The following is an 18,873-nucleotide window of genomic DNA, read 5'->3' as shown; positions in this document are numbered from 1 at the left end:
ATAAAGGAAAGGAAGAAGGGAAGAAAGGAAAGAGGAAAAGAAGCAGGTCTCAGGTGGAATCAATGTGGTAAGGAAAGAAGATACAACAGGAATGAATAAAGGTAGCAAAGAAAGTAAAAAAGAAGACTAAATAAATGTTGAAAAGAAGGCAGAGAGGAAAAAAGAAAGGAATGAAGACACAAAGGTTAGGAAGAAAAATATGCCAGAAATAAGTAGGTGTTCTGTAAGGAAAGACAGAAGGTAGAAAATTATTTTTAAGCAAATGAAGGATGTAAACTAAAAAGCAGAAGGGAGAATAAAAACAGGATGGCAGGTCAGGAGGGATGGAAGAAAAAATGTCTGTGACAGACGAGAATGAAGCTTACGTAACGCAAGGCAGCTTTAGTGATATAGCACATTTCACACACAAGTGAACTCAATGTGCTTCACATTTAAAAAACATTTAATGGCATAATACATTTAAATGCAAGTTTAAAATATTTTGAAAAAAAGAACAATAACCTGAGACATTTCAAAGCCAGGTGGAGAGATCAAAAGACCTTTACTTAAATAACGAAAATAATGTACAGCCTAAGAGTACGATTTTGGAAAACTGTATTTAATAAATGCTCTATAAGAACTTAATCATATTTAGGATAAAATGCATTTTGTTTTTACCTGGATTGACAAGCATTCACACTCAGGGTTAACTTCAAGTCTGTTAACAGCTTTTTTCATTTACGTGCAGCATAACAGCTAAATGCGGATGCACCCTATTTGCTTTGAACTTTGAATTTCTTGAAGATATATAGAATTTAACCCATTCAGCGATTTAAAGAAGAGTATCATAATTTTAAAATATAATCTGCAGCTTTAGGTAGGCAGAGAAGGAAAAGGAAGTAGGAAAATGAAGAATGGAAGATCATCCTTGCAGCCATTATCAAAACCACTTCTCCTCTCGAGGGTCGCAGGCGTGCTGGAGCTTATCCCGGCCGTACTTGGGCAGTAGGCGGGGTACACCCTGAACTGGTTGTCAGCCAATCGCAGGGCACATAAAGACAAACAACCATCCATGCTCACAATCATGCCTAGGGACAATTTTGAGTGTTCAGTCAACCTGTCATGCATACAAGCCAGAGAAAAAATGTTTCTGCGGGGAAGGAAAGCAGGAAGGAAAGAAAAAAAAAAAGGTCTGAAAGCAGGTTTCGGCTAAAGAAGGATACAAAAATGCATAAAAAGCTATTCAGAAGGAAGAAAAGGAGATCGGGAAAGAGGACATGAAAAATGTTCTGATTTTAGGAAGGAACGCAGAAAGCTGGCCGGGAGGGAAATCATGCCAGAAAAAAAACTGAAAAAAATTAATAAAATGTTTTTTTGTATACAGCACTATGTCTTAACATGTGCACCTGCACACCCCTGACAAAATTACATAGCCAACGGATGTCATGTTGGGGTGGGTGCGGGAGGAGGAATGAGCTGTCAATCATGTTCTCACCGCCTGTCACTTTGCGGCAGTTTGTCACATCACTTCACACATGCGGCTGCTCATCTCCTCCTCGTCATCGCCTGCTCCGTTTCGGGGACAAACGCAACACAATTTCTGCACAGACACACCACTCCGTATCAAAGAAATACCATGAGAATTTTCAAACACAGCGAAAAGCTGACTTATAAACAAACAGCAGACTCCCAAATGTTCATTTTTGTGTCATGACGTGACATTTCACAGCATGTTATCTCCAGCAGGCTGAACAGCATCGCCCCCTCTCAGCCAGCCTGCATGACCCACAGGCAGGAAATTACTTGGCCATTGCATGATGTATTAACACACACACACAAACGCATACACGCACGGCCTCCTGTCACAGCCATTGACTCACACACGCTGAGAAAACCTGCACCGCAGGCAAACTTGTAATATAGACTGAACGTCATTGATACAATACAAAGAAAATACAAAAAAGGGGGCATTGTTAATTCAGATTTAGAATCCGAATAAGAATACATTGACTGTCATTGTACCACAGGGTGGACCAGACCCAAACCATCCAAGAGGTTTAGACAAACGGCCACCAAGGGGAATACAGAACTGGAGTCAGCTGGGTTGCCTTTGAAAGCATCCTGTTATCAAAGATGAAAAGCAAACCATAAGAAAGGCGTAGAGGGAGGGAAAAAAAAAACAACAACCCCAGTCTGTGCTCCTGTGAGGGGAGCACAGTCGAGGGCAGGGTTTGGAGCCATCAGGGCGCCACCACATCTCACCTGCAGGTGCGCCATAATAGAAGGGACAAGAGTTGTAGGGAAGCTAATAAAGGCATTGATAGGGTTTCGAGATTAAAGTTTAGGGATTTTAGGTTTGATATGGTGGACTCAGTGTTACAACTGTGCTTTTTATAGATGATGGTTTCATGAAGCGACATCTTCACTCTTGCGAGAACGATTCGCATCAGATTTTCAAGCGGGTCTGATGAGAATAAGCACTCACAAATTGGAGACTGCAGTCCTCAGTCAGGAAAGGGTGGTGTGAAGTATTGAGGAGTATTCAAGGATCTTGTTTATGAATGCCGGAAGAATTCAGAGAAAGATTGTCAGGAGGAATGGCGCCGTGTCGGCACTGGTGCGGACTCTGCATCATTTTTTGTGGTAAAGAGGTTTTTACTGACCCTGTTTATGTTCCCACCATTTGCCTATGGTCTCAAGCTGTGAGTTGTGATAGAAAGAGCCAGATCCAAAATACAAGCGGCCAAAATTAGTTTTCCTCCGTGCTATCCGGGTTCAATGTACTTTTAAGATTATCGATGAAAATCAATTTAAATAATGCAAAGAAATAAACTAGTTTCAATGACTTAACATTGGGACCGGCACAAAGGCACAACTCATTAGTTGCACGTGTGACTTTAAGGGGTGTGGTCATGTGAGTAATGTTGGGAACATGGTTACTTGTCATATGAGTGGCTTGAGGCGTGATTTTGTAGCTGCTTCCTGGTGTTCTACATTTGTGTTCGTCCTGCACAATATTCCCGTCAATGTGCATTGGCAACTGTAGCGCTCTTTGCTCACCTGCAAGGGTGTGCGATAGTGCCTCAATTTGATCTCCTTTGTCTGAAAAAAAAAATCAAGTAATGGCACATGCTGTAACTGACTCGGCCGTTACTATAAAGGAATATTTTAAAATGTATTTAGAATTACGAGGACGTTGATGCTAGATAATGCTGTGGGGAATGTTTCAAAGGTTAAGTACCAGCGAAAAAAGAAAAGAAAAACAAAAAAAAAGAAAATCCCAGAAAAGAGGGGCAAAATATTCTGAACAATATCAATTCTCATTTGTTTGTTTCTCTGTGCAAAGGGTAAAAAGATCACAATGGGAATCAGATTTTTTTTTTCCCTGAACATTTCTTTTAGGGCCATATTGCCAAAGTCCTAGCCTTGAAGCATGATCAAAAAACACAATACTTACATTTGTCTTGTAGGAAGCAGACAATGCTAAAAAAAAAAACAATGATGATTGGCCACTAAGACACAAGGCCCAAGACAGCTACGAAAAACCATTTCAGTATTTATTCCATACCCTTGATGATCACTTTAAGGACGATGTACTACCAGTCCACTCTCTCCTCAGCGGGAAGACAATTCAGCACAGTGAGTAGACTGACTGTCTTACTCGCAGGATAATCGGTTCACAGAATGAATGGATAGATAGAGTGCCTAGTACAGCAACCTCATGATGGAGATCAAAAATATCAACTAGTTGCTCAAATCACTTCTATACTCTTGCTATCCATGTACTAGCACACTTTTGTCCTCACTAGCAGGACAACTACATGTTACACTAGTGAGGCAAAACTACACTAGTACCATTAGTGGCATTATAAAATCTTACTAGTTAACATCTCATGCTTCACGAGTAATCTGAGTAGCACGCAGATAGTTGTCAACTAGTGCACAGTTTAGTGTGAGCACATGTCAAACAGTTGTGGAAGGCCTCTGTGGAAAAAAACATTTACGAGTAAGACTGTCATTCTATGAGTGCGCTGAATTGTCTTCTTGAGGACAAAGACATGATGGACCTTAAACTGAGTTTTAAAGATCTCTAAGAAATGCTTCTCAATAGAAAATGGCTTTTCACGGAAGGCAGACTTGGAGCAAACAGAAGAAATGCAGTTTAAGTTCAGTAAATATCTACTGGCACAAGTCTTACATTAAAGATGTGTCAACAAACGCACGGTGACAAGCCTGCTGTAAAAAATATTTCTGTGTGGAGGGAAAAAAAAATTAAAGTGCATGTTTACTTCACGTCATGGAATTATTAAAAAAAAGTTATTGAGGAACCATGCGGCTCTGTGTCCATTGTTCAAGTTGCCAAAGAGTCATTACTGTCAACATGGCAGCTTCAGAGTGGGAGGCAACGACTTCAGCTCTGTAGGTTAAACGTCCGAAGGCAGCGGCTGGAGCAGCAGTACGCCACAAAACTGACCGTGGTCCTAATGAGGCAGACACAAGGAAGACAAAAGACAAGCAATGACACATTAAAAAAAAAAAAAAAAGAGATAGAATTTAATTGCTTCTCTATCCAAAAATAAATGTAATAAAAGATTAATTATGAACGGTATATATAATGATTTGATGAGCAAAGACAATTTTCTGAAAGTGTTAAATTTAGGAGATTTTGGTGTTCCCTTTACGTTACTGGTAGAGGTGAAATCTGGATTAGATGTATTTTAAATCTCAAAATGGGAAAATGACAGCTATCTGTGACACGACATACACATTCAGGTTTAGTTTCACAGTTTACATTTCTACAGAAATGGAAAAGTCAAAACAGGTTTATGAATAATAATATCGCTTTTAATCATTAGCATTTGCTTGAGGAAAAGGAAGCGGAATAAAATCAAGCACAGGTGAACCGGTGTGAATCACTTGCGGAGTTCAAAAGAAAAACACAGGGTCACAAAATTATACAGGTCACGTATAAATGTGAATAATATATTTACATGTTTAACGTGAATCTGGTATAAAAGTGCTTGTTCTACTTTTTTTCTTCTTCATATACAAATAGCTTACTAGAGTAAAAATTTGATATGTGAACTCAGGGGTACAACAAGATAAGTATTGTACATCTTCCTTCTTCATTTGAATACGTAAACCAACGGAGTGTCAATGACATCGACTGATGATTTTCTTTCCTTTCGTTCTTCCAAGTTTTGTTATGACGATATATAAATCAATCAAACAATCAATAAATAAAAAAATTGTTTTTTTTTTCATTCTTTGATTACAAAGTGGAAGGAATCAAACCTGCGGTGCACTCCAGCCAGGGCGGTGTTTCGCAGCGGGAAGAGTTTGGGGTAGATGACGGTGAACATGGCTTGAGTGCAGCGGTGACAGTGACCCAGAGGGAACTGCAGCAGATCCAGGAGACTCTTTGGCAGCGGAATTGGAGGCGGGAAGTTCACTTCTACAAATACAATTTACACAATTCAATTTGTACTCGTTGCTGCACTGCAACGGCAGAATGTGACTATACAATTAGCACATTTACAATTCATAATTTTAATGTTTGTAATTTCTTTCAAGACGAAATGTGAAAAAGAATTATTATGCATATAGAGTAAAATGCACGTAATCAACATCATACATGTTTGAGTACCATGTGAACAGTGTTTCTCGCTATTGACAGGTAATAGACACAAAGCACGTGACATGAGGCAGACAGAAATCTGCATCACCTGTGGGATGGCAAAGTTGTTGATGGTAGAGGCGGTGCAGCGTTCTCATGGCGAGCTCCTCCAAAGGAACCACGTTGTCACCCTCCGAGGCCACCGCTTTGACTTCGGCCGGCAGCCCGAACAGAGCCTCACTCAGTGCCTCATCCTGGGCCCCATCGCCACCCTGCGCGGACACGCCACACCTGTGGAACCACCACACATGCACTGAGAATTACATAAAGTGTCAGAAAGGTTCCAGGAATGGTGGCACAAAAGTTTTCAAACGACAAGTTTTCCCACTTCTACTTTCCAAGCCCTCTCGCACTCCTTGAAGGATTCTTCCAGGTGGAAAAATGGAATCCAAAAGCTTACGTGTAGACTAAGTGACCGTGTTCTTGACTTTATTTCCTAAGCCACACCCATTGAAGGGTGTCAAAAAGTAAAAAATGTTTTTTTACAATAATATATTCTATGCGCTTCCACTAGTGTAAACATAATATTCTGATTAATAATACATTGCTAATAAGACATCAGAGGTGGCGACCATTTTGCCACTTGCTATTTCCTAAAAATTACATCATCGAGCCGACCGCTCAGGTATTGACCAATCAGAGCGCACCTGTTTTTTTGGTCATGGTCATTTGACTTTCGCAAGTTGAGCCCTTAGGCAGTGTGATGTCATTTATAGTTGACCGAAAAAGGCAAAATGGCTGCCCCCTGATTTAAAAAAAAAAAATTCATATTCATGCTTAATTCATAGAATTTGAATATATTCCGTATACCGTGCTGAGACTAGTCGGGCAATATAGAACATATTAGTATTAAGAAAATATTTGAATTGACTTCCCCTTTAAAGGCACACAGCTGTTGTTGTGACATTCAGCTTCTCAAAACTTAAATTACAATTCATGAATACAATTCAGCCTATTTCTTCACATTCTTTTGTATTACACGGTGCTGTTTTTCTTCTTAAAAACACTTAAAAACATTGCTGGTTTTTGGGGGACTTGAATTGATTAATAGAATAATTACCAGCAAAAAACTGTATGTATAATTCAAGGAAAATGTTACCCGCTGCATCCGATGACCTTGTTGTACAAGTACGACGGCAGGCCTTTCAGGTCCAAATTGTTGTCCACAAAAACAAACTGCAACTCGCGCGATCCTCCCAGATCTAAAAAGAAACAAGCGCAATGTCACATTGGTTAGTCGCGGCAAAAAAAAAAAAAAACAAGGAAGGCGTCGGACGTGATGATGCCGACCTAGCGGCAGGAAGGTGAGGCGGTTGGCGGCCATGGAGAGCTGGGTGAGGCGAGGCAGCCGGCAGAGGTGGCGCGGCACATGGCTCAGCAGATTGTGGTCGGCGCTCAAGTGCTGCAGGGACGAGCAGCGGTGCAGCCGGTCGGGGAGCGACGCCAGTTGGTTCATAGACACATCCAGGGTCTCCAGGAATTGAAGGTCGCCAATCTCTTAATGGGATCGGGACACAATAGAAATTTTTTAACTATACAGCCACATACTACCCGCTCGGTTCAGGCGCTCCAAGCATTTACATTATCAAGAGTTATGTAATATTTGTTTAATTAAGCAATTCACCTAGAATTGACAAATTATTTTTCCCCCTCTGGCCCTTTTCCAGCAAGTAACACATGTGGTAAAATGGAACACTTCTTCTCCCTACTGGACCATCAGGGTATTGCAGGTGAAAAATAATCACAGCAAAAGCCTCAAAAAGATGCATGCGGTGAGAATATAACAAAAGCGTGATAGCTGGACTACACAAAAACTTGAAGAAAGAAGCACGTGGTCTTACCTGGCGGTAGGCTTTTGAGCTGGTTGTTGGACAGTCTGAGGTGTCTCAGAGACCTCAGACGTCCGACCGCAGGGCAGAGAAGCTGCAGGGCATTGCTACTCAGGTCCAGTGACTGAAGCCGTGCCAAGTTTCCGATGGCTGAAGACATAGCCAAAAATTAGCACCATTTTAGTTTGGACCTTGCAAATGAGGAAAAACACTTTCCTGGCTTTTGGGCGTATGAAATACAAGATGACTCACCATCGGGAATAATAACAATGTTGTTGGAGTGCAAATACCTAAAAGGAGAAAAAGAAAGTATCAATAGCAAAATAAAAAATAACGAAAAAGTCAGCGTCACTCTCAAAACGCCTATTGTCACGCACAAAAGGATAGTAGATGTTTTTGTTTTTTTTAATTTTATTATGAACGACATAACTTTTTTTTGGAATAAAAAATAATGCAAATACAACTATTTGGAGAGACATGTCCTTGTTGGACCGTGACAGCCTAAAAAAAATCCCTAAATAAAATCAATAAAAATCAATAAGGTCACATAAATGCAAAAAGAGAACATCCATGATTTTTGTTGAACAGTGACAATATGTGTCAGGACAGAGAGTCCACTGTGTTAAATGTATATTTTTAAATCATTCATTAAAAAAAAAAGGAAGACTAAATAAGTAACCAAAAAAAAAATCACAACCATGATTAAAAACACATATACAAAATATTTTTTTCAATTTGCAAAAAAAGCTGAAAGAAATACACAAGAAAAACATCTTTCCAAAATATATCTAAAGATATAAAAATACAACAAACATATTGCAAAAAATACAAGTTTAAAATAATTGCAAAAAAACTTGAACGCAGAGTTATTATTCTATACTATATTAAAGCGAGGGGAGGAGCTTCATTCAGTTAGGCCCTAGCCCTGTCTAATAGAAAAGTAGTGCATTGACACCATGTTACAGCATCTATAGGCGATTAGAAACATTTTAAGGGGTGGTGTTAATTACCAATTTGCAGCTGGGTTTGAATAGTGCGGGGACACTAGTAATACTGCAAATTAGTATAGTAAACTGTATAAAAAATACAAATACTCACAGCTCTATTAGATTCGGTAGCTTCTGTGCAAGATTGTCAGGCTGAAAAGATTTTTAAAAAAAAACAGCTGAAGTATGGCGTCACATTTTTGGTGATTTAGCAGTGAAATATGCTGTATACCAGCGTGGTGAGTGAATTGCGCTTCATGTAGAGCCTCTCCAGGAACTGCAGGCCCTCATCTTTGAGCAGCTCCACGGGGAAATGGTTGAGATTCCTGTAGTTGAGGAAGAGGTTTTTGTGGCGCTCCTGCTTGGCCATGAAGATGGTCTCGTGGAGCTCACTGGCCATCTTGGAAGAGGATACTCCTCTTCTGCTGCGTACACTTCTTCCTTGGTATTCTACACTGTCATTCTCTTTCTGGAGGGAAAAAAAAACTAAATTGAGAGGAAAATTTTTTTTTTGTTTTTTTTACTGCATATAAAATTTGCCAGTGGCTGCCTCCGCCTCTAAATCTAATTACATAAAGAAATTATCTGACTCGTGTAGCAGCAGTTGGTTGGAGCTGCAAAGTAGGATTACGCAGAGAATTGGAAGTTTTTCTTTAAGCAGTTGAAGAAAAAGTAATGGAAGGATTTTCTTAGGCTTTTACTATAAATGTTTTAGACTACGTCTTAGCTTTTCAAATAGATGAGGTGTATCTTTTGAAGCCAAGCATGTCTGACTTCTCAGGGGAAAAAAAGTTGATGATTTTGTCTTCAACATCAAAAACACAGTCCCCAGTGACTGAAGATATCAATCATTGAACACTATGATAAAAAAAATTTAAGACCTTTCCTTCTGACGCAGATGATGACTCGCTGGTTTACCAAACTGCCGCAGTACAGCAACAACTACTGCAGAAGAAGAGATAATTGATATCAGATTAATTTTGTGCCTAATGGATCGGCATTCTCCAAAGATACCCAATACCTTAAAACAAGCGTGCCCAAGTTCAGTCCTCAAGATACCTTATCCAGACTGTTTTAGATGCATTACAACTGCATTGAACACCTGAGCTGATCGTTCAAATCAGATGTGTTGGAAGAGGGATAAACCAAAAACAGGCTGGATAGGGGTTCTTGAGGACCGGACTTGGGCACCCCTGCCTTAAATTAAAGCCAGTATTGGCCGATACCTTTTATTGGTACTCATCCATCTTTATCCAAAAAAGATACGATTCGTGGCTGCGGCGTGGCTCCTAGTTGAGAATGAAATGACCTGGATGGAATGAGAACATCCACAATAAATATCCAAAATGTGTTTTTATGGTTATTCCTTTGCTTTTTTTTTTGTTTTGTTTGGTTTTTACACTTTTTAAATGCATCTTAACATTATGTGGAAATAAATGAACTAATTACAAAAATAAAACGTGTGGAAAATACCGGATATATTGCAGTGTTTGTGTACAAGCATAAGCGGTGGGACCTGGAAGAGCAGCGTTTGATTACTGCAAGTCTGCGTGTGAGCAAGAGCTGTGGTCGATAGCAGCTTCTATCTGAGTGTGCTCAGTAATATTTCTTATTCTCCCGGCATTCAATGAATGGCTGAAAATGCAATTTATGTGGTTATATACTATGTGCATAGACTGAACGAAATGTAATGATCGAATTACTTGTTTGTGTCACGGCTGCACAAAATCTCTGGTGTCATATGTGGCTAAAAATTGGAGGAAAAAACTAAGCAATTCGACAAAGGTTGTATCCAATATTCTCAGTGTAAATAAAACTTAGCCGGGGATAACAACCAAAACATGTAAAAAATAACTTAAACTGTGTTTGGCTTCAAGCAGCACAATGTGAGCACATTTTGAACAGACTTCATTCTGTAACGTTAGCACGGTCAAGCTTAGCTAAGTAAGCTGCTCTGTCACTCTTAGCACAACAACAACAAAATAAATCGCTTACCTGAAATGTGACAGAGTAACATATTTGTGAAACGGAAGCCAATATTGTAAAAATACAATGTGAACGCATGTATCAAAACATGACATTAAGCTAGGCTCAGTGCAGTACTCTCGACTGTGGGAAAAACAACGTGACGTCACTCCTACTCCCAAGGCTTTCACTCAAATCAATTTTCCTCGTGATTTTCTTATAGTATTTCTTCAAACCTTAGTGTTAGTTATAAAAAGGTCACAACACAAGATAATTTAAAAATGCCGAAAAATCCTCATAATTTTATGTGACGTCACGTCCGCCGTCGACCATTGTGGGCTAGCAGTCATTTAATAAAACGCCACGTTTTCATGTATAATTTCTGTTCACCCATATTTTCGCAGTTTATAAACATTACGTCATACATGAATGTATTATTTTTTAAACTTACGTTTTTAGCTTCACGCATGACGTCGTTCCACCCTGTCACCCCGTCAATAATTTTCCGTTATTTTCTTAGTGTTGCTTTTATCTTCAATTTTAATTCTTTACCAGTAAGTAACCACGGAAAATATTTAGGACGTCGTCCTCAGAAGTTCTGGATTAAGACAATTATTATTGACCTCAAGGTGACAGTTTAAAAACAAGTTGTGACACAAAAGACTATATGCTATTTTTATGTTTCTTATTTTATTGTTGCTATTTTTACTGGTGACATTAAGTCAACCTTTGAAAGATCTGGCCTGGACGTCACCCCATGAAATTTTCCAACCAGATTTTTTTTAAACACAGGTTGACCATTTTTAAACAAAAATGTTATGTGTGCAAACGTATATATATTTTTTAATGTATATGTTTTCACTTTACACACACTACGCCACCAGTGAAAGCTGTCACCTAGCTGTCACTAATCAAAAAGATAATTTCTCTCTTTTTTTTTTTAAGGTTGATGGTGCATACCAACTCAAAATGCAATTTTTAATGTCCATTATTTGTAATGTATTTAGTGTTTTACACAAATATGTACAGTAAAAGTAAACTATTACTGTAACACTACAAGCAGATATCCCCATATTACCGCGTGCATAATAGGCCACTTTATACATTATTAAACATTTTATTTACCCGCAACTGAATGTCTTGTGCTTACAGTCGTGTGAATATTTATATTATTTGGAGAAGACAAGCAGTCATGACTTGCATACATTTTTATTTATCTTAAATGTCATGTAGAAAAACGAACAAAAACAAGTATCAGAGAAACATTCTCTTTTTCCTTCAGCCAATCATCTTCTAACCTCCAGCATGTATTTGAAAACAACATGTACAAAAAAATGGGAAGAGAATGTTGAAAAAACAAAACAAAAACAACAACCTCCTTCTAACTTCGTTAAGAAGGCTGGAAGGCTATTGTAAAAATGTACAAAACTATTAGCCATGGATGCAAGATTTATTATTTTTTTTTTAATTTTGAGGCCATCCAGTGGTAGAAAAAAAAATCCCAATCCCTTATTTCTGTCTCGACTGCATTTAAAACCAAAGAATGAGCAGTGCCTGGCTATCACCATGGCAACCAAGCCAGAAAAGGCCAGAAGCCAGCATTTTACCGTTTCTTTGAACACATGACCGAACCAAACTTGATAGGGTCCACTGTCACAGAGACTTTTGTTAATATTAATACCTCCCCAGGGCAAACTAAATATTAGCTCAAAATTCACACAAGTCTCAACCAGACATTAAAACTGGCTTCAAAAGTGTACAGTCGCATATGAATGTGCCTCCACATACTCAATGTGCGAAAAAGACGCAGAAAATTGAGTGTTCTAGTGTTTTTGCGAACAGCGACAGAAACATGGGCAGAAAAAAAATGCTGAGCTCTATTGCATTATTTTACATTTCAAGCAATAAATAGCATCCTTCATTCACACATTTGCTGATATGTCATGATGAAATGTAAAGAGTATTGGGGCATATCGAAAGGGGGGGACGAAAAACACATTGTACTTTACATGAAAAATAGCCATAAATTAGAAAAGTTGTATTACAAGAAAATGTCTGATTGTACAGTCATAATTTTCGGATACAGGAGAAAAGAATAACTCACGTTTTGCGGCAATGTTGAAATGTACAGGAAAATAACAACTAAAGTAAAAAATGACAGAAGTAGTGACGTTACTTAAAATAAAGTCAAAATACTATGAGACAAAAAGACTGAATGTAACCAGAACAATCTCAAAGCTTGTACAGTATGTAGTAAAGTAAGTGATGTCATAATGCTACGAGCATCAAGTAGACCTTACAAGAAAAGTTGTAAATTTACCAGAAAACATCTAATTAGTACATTGTAGCATTGCGGAAATCAATATGAAAAATTACAAAGAATGCCTGAATATTACAAGAATAACATTACAAGAGTTGCAAGAATAAAATTGGATTTTTAGAAGTCAATTTTATGAGCAGAGCTGTTTAAATCTACAAAAAAAGTTTGGAATTGTACAAGAATTTATTTCTGTAATGCTACACTTTGAGTTGTAATATGAGAGCTAAATTGATGAAAAAACTCATTTTGAACATTAACATTCAAATATGAAGACATAGTTCTAATACTATGACAATGTCGGAAATCATCTGGATTATCACAAAAGCATGGCCAAGTGGGAATTTGAGGAAAGTGTAATTTTACCAAAACAATGATGTAATGATACCAACTATTTATCTAAAATGTAAAAAGGTACACTTGTGACATTCACATGATTTTTTTTTTAATCATCACTGGTAATATTCCAATTAATTTCACAATGCAGCAGCTTTTCTTTTTAGTACTTAAGACTTTTTTTCTGGTAACTCAATGACTTTTCTTCATTATAGTGAAGCTTTTTTGTCAAATATTTCTACATTATTTCCAAAACATATCCATTTTTCTTAGATTTACCAATTTAATGTCTTTTATTGTGCAATATTACATCTTATCCAATCCCCCTACCCCAAATATTTTTGCAAATGACTTTTTGCTGTGGTCCAAAACACTTTTTATTGTATGATAAGAAACTTGACTATTTTTCATCCAGATTCATCTTAAATATACTGTGTCTGTACAACAGCACCTTCAGTCACACTCCCGAGTTGCACTTCCAGCATTGTGAATGGTCGATTATCAATGTGTTCAATCAAAAAAATAAAATCCCCATGTTTCTGTGCTGCTGTTTGGTTTGTGGTTTGTAATTGTGAAATTAAAGTAAAGCTCCTCCACATCAATATTAGAATAAAAAAAAAGTGAGGTAGATGGATGGTTGAACAAAAAAGAACAGAAAAAACCCCTTACCCCCAAAGTTGCAAAAAACCCTCAAAAATGTATCAAAACAAATAGAAAAAGTCTCCAGCTATTTCTGTACAGTGATTTACACAAGGAACAAAAATAACACAAAAAATAAACTGGGCTGGCCATTATTTCTCCAGTAAATCTTATAAATAAATTAATTCAGCCTTTTTCCAGAAATATCTTTAGCATTCTTTGCTAACTGTATTCTGCCACCATTCCGTAGTGAGATTTCTTGACATTTGACATTAGCGCAACAAGACGTGATGTCTTCATTAACAGTAACTAGCTAGCCAGCCAGCTAAAGTGAGGGACATCATCTGTCATGTCCTGAATGCTAGCTAAAAAAAAAAGTATAGTTTAAAAATATATAGTTAAAGATTCATGCACCGTACACCCTCGTTTTGTAGTGCTATTTTTTTATGTCTACGCTCTCTCGTTTGTTATCATTAGCAGGCTAGCTGGCTAAATCTGGGATCAGGCTAGCTTGTAAAAGGTCTAGGCTCAGACACAAGCTGAAAATAATAATGTAATAATGTAGAGCTGTGTTTAAAAAAAAACCAAATAAAAAAAAAACTATTATCGTCCATTTTGGAATGATTAGATTTTGTGTACTCAACATAACATTGGTAGCGATGTTATTAGCATTACCTAGCTTGCCAACTAAATTTTGGCGTCAAGGATATAGCGGCTTTGACAGTAGCTGAAAAATGTAGTGTAGTCTGTTGTTTAAAAAAACAAAAACAAAAAGTAACATGGAAGCAGACTTGGAAACACCAGGAGCTCGTGCTGTCAAATGCTTTACCCAAGTTATTTTAACTGATGGTTGGTGATGGAAAAATTCAGAGGCTCGAGGAAAAATAGAGGTCAAGAATGAACAAGCATGTCGCAAGCACAGCGGCTAGCTGAAAACGAGACTAAGACGCTTTAAGTTATTTCAACAGATGATTGGTGAAAAAGCGTGTTTACAATGTAGTGTTTTTTGACGCACAAAAACTTGGAACGGCAGATATCTGAAAACAAAGGGACAGCAAAACACCGATTTCAACTGCTGTTTGGTGCCAAACCATTAATGTCCATTTTATGTGTATGTATTTGGAAACTCAAGGCAGCAGCTAACATAGCACCGCACGTGACAGTTTCAAGAAAAAAAAAAATACTGAGTGAATTTAACTGATGGTCGTTGACGAACTATTCATTTTACTATATGAGATTTGGAAAAGGGGAAAATGTGGCAGCTTGTGTGACAGCTAGCTAAAAACGAGAGAGCACTAATGTGATTTGGTGGCAAAAATTGAGAGCGGTGAAGATACAGATGTACTAATGTATGCGCACACACATTGTATATTAGACTTTTGATCTTGGTCAAGAATAAGAATAATTAAAGCCCAATATGGCAGCACGAACCTGAGATTTACTTGGGACTCTTTCCTAAGAAATAAAAAATTCAGGGGTACTTCTTTGAAACCAGCTCAGTTAGACTTAAAGAAAATATAATAAACCAAAAAACATGGCAAACTGCAGTGAAAACGCTTGTAAATTCAACCTGAAGGTCTCTTATATACTCATAAATTCATATATATTTATATAGATCTAGATTACAACCACAAGAGAAAATAAGGAATAGCAGCTTGTCTTTACTTTTCTCTGTACAAGATGAACATGGGGACCATATAAAAAGGTAGAAAAGTCACACCCAAACAAAAAAAATTGTTGTAAATGCTATTGAAAACCATAAAAAAAAACAAAAAAAAAACCTCAATAACGCCACCATGACTGAGTCGATTCGCAACACTTTGTGACAATTTACGACAATTTGTGGCTCAAATTTCATTGTCAACACAATATGAAGTCTCAAAATTGGGACTGCAGTATCAAAATGTTGGTTTTGTATTTGTTTGTACCATTCATAATATCTATTTTATTTTTTTAATACTACCGTAAACCAACAACAACAAAAAACCTGAATCACACAACCATGACTTATTTTGGAAGTGTTTTGACAGGGATTCAAAGCACTTTCCAACCAACAAAGTTTTTATCCACCGCCCCCCCGCCCCCATTTTTTGTAGGTTTTGGGCCGTTTTCCATTATTGATGTACCAATGAGCACAATGGCTGACCTTCCTCTTAATTCTCTTGAAAACGACTCAAGTCATCCTCGTGTTATTAACAGAGTGAGTCTTTTGATGTCGATTTATTCGATTTCTATATTGACACAAAATAGTGTATCAAAATCGGGACTGAAACATCAAACGCCCTTTTTCGTTGATCACAACGTCCGCAAAATGCATTCTCTAAGCCAAGTATCAAAATTTTGGAGTATTGAAATGTTGTTTTTCACGCTTTTTTTCGCACGAACAAGTATTTGTACCATTTTGTGCCATTTTCACGCCGTTTTTCGTACGTACACGTATTAGTACTGTTACCGTTTTGCTTCATTTTCATACCGTTTTTCCTGACTTTTTTCTGTGGCTATGTTAAATGCTCTTCACAAACGACTTAAGGAAAAGAAATGGTCGTGTTATTAAGTTTGAGTGTTTCAACATTGATTCGCAGCACTCGGCGACGGTTTGTGGCTCAGATTTTTATGCCAGTACAAAATGAATCATCGAAATGTAGTCCCTGCCCCCTCCCTCCATCTAATTTTACATGCCTTTTTTACGTCGTTACCACACCAACCAGCAGAAAGGCGGCAACATTGAGGACCTCCCTCTTTAAGTGCTTCTTCTCCCATTAGGAATGCATCCATAATGCCTCCCCAAAAATGGATCGAAATCCTCTTAGAAAGGACTCCTTCTTGTTTTACTACAAAAAAAAAGTAAGAAAGCATTTATAAAACAAGCAACTGCCTCCGTGGTGTTTTATCGGCAGCAAGGGGGCAGTGTTGCATCTGGTAGAACAAGAACAAAAAAAGAAAAGGGTGGCATTACAGCAGAATATGTTTGATTTCCCATGAGTCTTTGCTCTGTCCAATCAGCAGGCAGACGACTGAGGGAGAGGCATGGCCCGCAGGTTTTTGCGTCCCCCATTCATGTGGGCATAGGGCGGCAGCTCGTCCAGGGTTGCCTGCATGGCGGCCACCGAACCGGTCCCGTTGGGCGGCGCGCCTACCCCTGCCGCCGCCCCCACTGACGATGATGACGTTGATGATGTCAACCCATTAGCCGCTTGGTGCCCCACGGGGTCCTTGTCTGTGCAGGGCCGGCTGGGTGAGCCGGGTGCAAGCGAGGGCCCGGGCGGAGGGTGGGAGCCGGGCGAGGGCGGCGTCTGCAGCGGCGTGTCCAAAGGGACGTCGTCCATGTTAACCGGGTGTTGTTGAGGCGGAGGTGGGCCCTGAGCATCGGGCGGCTTGTTGTCGGCACTATAGAAGAAACTAACCTCACGGAAGGATGGCTCCAGCTCGTCCTTCACGCTGCCGATGATTTCCACGAAAGACGGACGCATCTTGGGGTTGTATTGCCAGCACATGCGCATCAGCTCAAACCTGCACCCACACACACATACACGCACGCACACACACACACACACACGCACACGCACACACACAGATCAAATTAGGTCTGACTGAGAAAAAGCACCCAAACACATTCAATGAGATTTAGGGTGTCTGAATGCATAATCTGGATCTTATCCGGATCAAACGTTTTAACATTAAAGCTTCTATTTCACCATACAGTGGTGGGCAACTCCTGTCCTCGAGGGTCACTAGCCTGCATGTTTAAGATGTCTTCCTCGTTGAATCAGGTGTTGTGGGGGGGGACTCAAAAACATACACTATGACAGCCCACCCCTGAGCGACTGCTTTAGTGACGCATACCAGCTTTTGAATTGCTTTCTACTGGAGTGACTGATGAGCAAATTTTGCATCTCCATTGTCCACTGTAGTGTCTGATGCTTACATTTGAGATCTCCTGTCCACTGTATGGCTTGAGGTACAACTTTGACGTCAACATCGTCCATTAAAGTGACAAATGTGCAAATATGTCACCTAATGTGTCTCAGTCATTGCATTGGACGAGACTACCGCACATATTGTCGACGAAAGCAGCTTTTTGAAGAATTGTCCAATGTGATTAATACACTTTAATGTCAATCTGACATGGATTTTAAGTAACAGCTTTTTCCATTGCAGTGACTTTGACACCAAGACTGACGCATGCATGGATAGCGAATGGACTTACAGCATGTCGGGACAGTTTTGCGGCTTCTCCAACAGGCCTCCCTCCATGACGAAGCGCAGCACCTGTTCATTGGACAGGCCCTGGTAGGGCTGCTCTGCCAGTGTGGCGATCTCCCACAAGACCACCCCAAAAGACCTAAAGAGAGACAAATGTGGTTTTGGGGACTTATTGCATGAGATGGCACACTGTTATCCACTGTAGTGACTAATGAGCAACTTTGACCCCGAGCATTTAGAAGAAAACAGCTATTGAGAAGCTGTCCACTGTTGTGATTTACAAATTTGCCATTAGGACTCAACCAAATAGAAGTTACTAATGGTCACCTTCGATATCAAATTGCACGCATATAGGAGAAACAAAGTTTTTGAAGAGCTGCCCAATGTTGTGGCTGGTGCAGAGCTTTGACATACAGACTCATGCAAGTACGGTACACTCACCAGACGTCTGAATTGGTGGTGAAGACGCCATCCTTCAAAGACTCAGGTGACATCCACCGGACGGGAAGCAAGCCTTTCCCGCCTTTGCGGTAGTAGTCTGTCTCGTAGATGTCTCGGGTCATGCCAAAGTCTGCACAAACGCACACAGGCATCACCATTTTGATTCATCGTCTAAACCAGTGAACATCAGTGGTAAATGTCAAAGAGAGTGAATCTGTTAGCTTGCAAAAGAACTGTGGGAGTGATAATGAAATTCCTCCAGGACGTTGCTGAGAAATTGTCCTCCTTCGCAATTACCTCCTATCTTGACGGTAAAGTCCTCGGCCACCATGCAGTTGCGCGCCGCCAGGTCTCGGTGCACAAATTTGCTGGCGTTGAGGTATGCCATTCCATCCGCAATCTGGCCAGCCATCTGTAGCATTTTCTTTAGGGGCGGCAGGGACAAACTGGACCACTGTTGCTGCAGTAAAAGCACAGGGGGGGGGCATCAATGTAATGATT

The 18,873-nt window shown here is 39.3% G+C and overlaps 2 protein-coding genes across 4 annotated transcripts in view; both read right to left on the bottom strand.

The window, feature by feature from the left end:
- Positions 1–3,515: 3,515 nt before the first annotated feature.
- Positions 3,516–10,692, bottom strand: lrrc28 (leucine rich repeat containing 28). 2 transcript variants are annotated; one of them, XM_088297235.1, is made up of 12 exons: positions 10,467–10,692; positions 9,698–9,780; positions 9,353–9,416; positions 8,704–8,940; positions 8,584–8,624; positions 7,738–7,775; positions 7,498–7,635; positions 6,947–7,153; positions 6,756–6,858; positions 5,706–5,887; positions 5,275–5,434; positions 3,516–4,460 (listed from the first exon to the last, which is right to left on the bottom strand). In XM_088297235.1, the coding sequence occupies exons 4-12, from the start codon at positions 8,869–8,871 to the stop codon at positions 4,391–4,393; spliced, it is 1,107 nt and encodes a 368-aa protein (XP_088153361.1). In that variant the 5' UTR covers positions 8,872–8,940; positions 9,353–9,416; positions 9,698–9,780; positions 10,467–10,692; the 3' UTR covers positions 3,516–4,390. The 2 variants fall into 2 exon arrangements, with proteins under 2 accessions (XP_088153361.1, XP_088153362.1); XM_088297236.1 differs by having other exon boundaries at positions 9,353–9,413.
- A 937-nt stretch (positions 10,693–11,629) lies between these two features.
- LOC148337067 (insulin-like growth factor 1 receptor) overlaps positions 11,630–18,873 on the bottom strand; it is a 47,711-nt gene continuing 40,467 nt past the window's right edge. Inside the window, exons 18-22 of one of the 2 annotated variants that reach the window (XM_088295316.1) lie at positions 18,670–18,832; positions 18,373–18,502; positions 17,936–18,070; positions 17,133–17,238; positions 11,630–17,021 (exon numbers count right to left, since the gene is read on the bottom strand). In XM_088295316.1, the coding sequence (XP_088151442.1) occupies positions 16,728–17,021; positions 17,133–17,238; positions 17,936–18,070; positions 18,373–18,502; positions 18,670–18,832 (828 nt within the window). In that variant the 3' untranslated portion in view covers positions 11,630–16,727. Of the gene's footprint in view, positions 17,239–17,935; positions 18,071–18,372; positions 18,503–18,669; positions 18,833–18,873 lie in introns of both variants that reach the window. The other variant, XM_088295315.1, reaches the window with a different exon arrangement.

Source organism: Idiotropiscis lumnitzeri, chromosome 5 (genome assembly GCF_059441095.1).
Source record: "Idiotropiscis lumnitzeri isolate Australia: NSW breed Sydney's pygmy pipehorse chromosome 5, RoL_Ilum_1.0, whole genome shotgun sequence".
Lineage (NCBI taxonomy): Eukaryota > Metazoa > Chordata > Actinopteri > Syngnathiformes > Syngnathidae > Idiotropiscis > Idiotropiscis lumnitzeri.
Note: the sequence above shows the minus strand (reverse complement) of the source record. Positions and strands in the feature narration are given on the sequence as shown.

Bases quoted from the DNA above. Each gene is read 5' to 3' on its own strand.
- lrrc28 (XM_088297235.1), bottom strand. From the start codon at position 8,871: ATGGCCAGTGAGCTCCACGAGACCATCTTCATGGCCAAGCAGGAGCGC. The intron at 5,888-6,755 runs GTAACATTTTCC...GTGGTTCCACAG, and splicing joins AAGGTCATCGGATGCAGCGG to GTGTGGCGTGTCCGCGCAGG. The intron at 5,435-5,705 runs GTGATGCAGATT...TTGTATTTGTAG, and splicing joins ACAACTTTGCCATCCCACAG to AAGTGAACTTCCCGCCTCCA.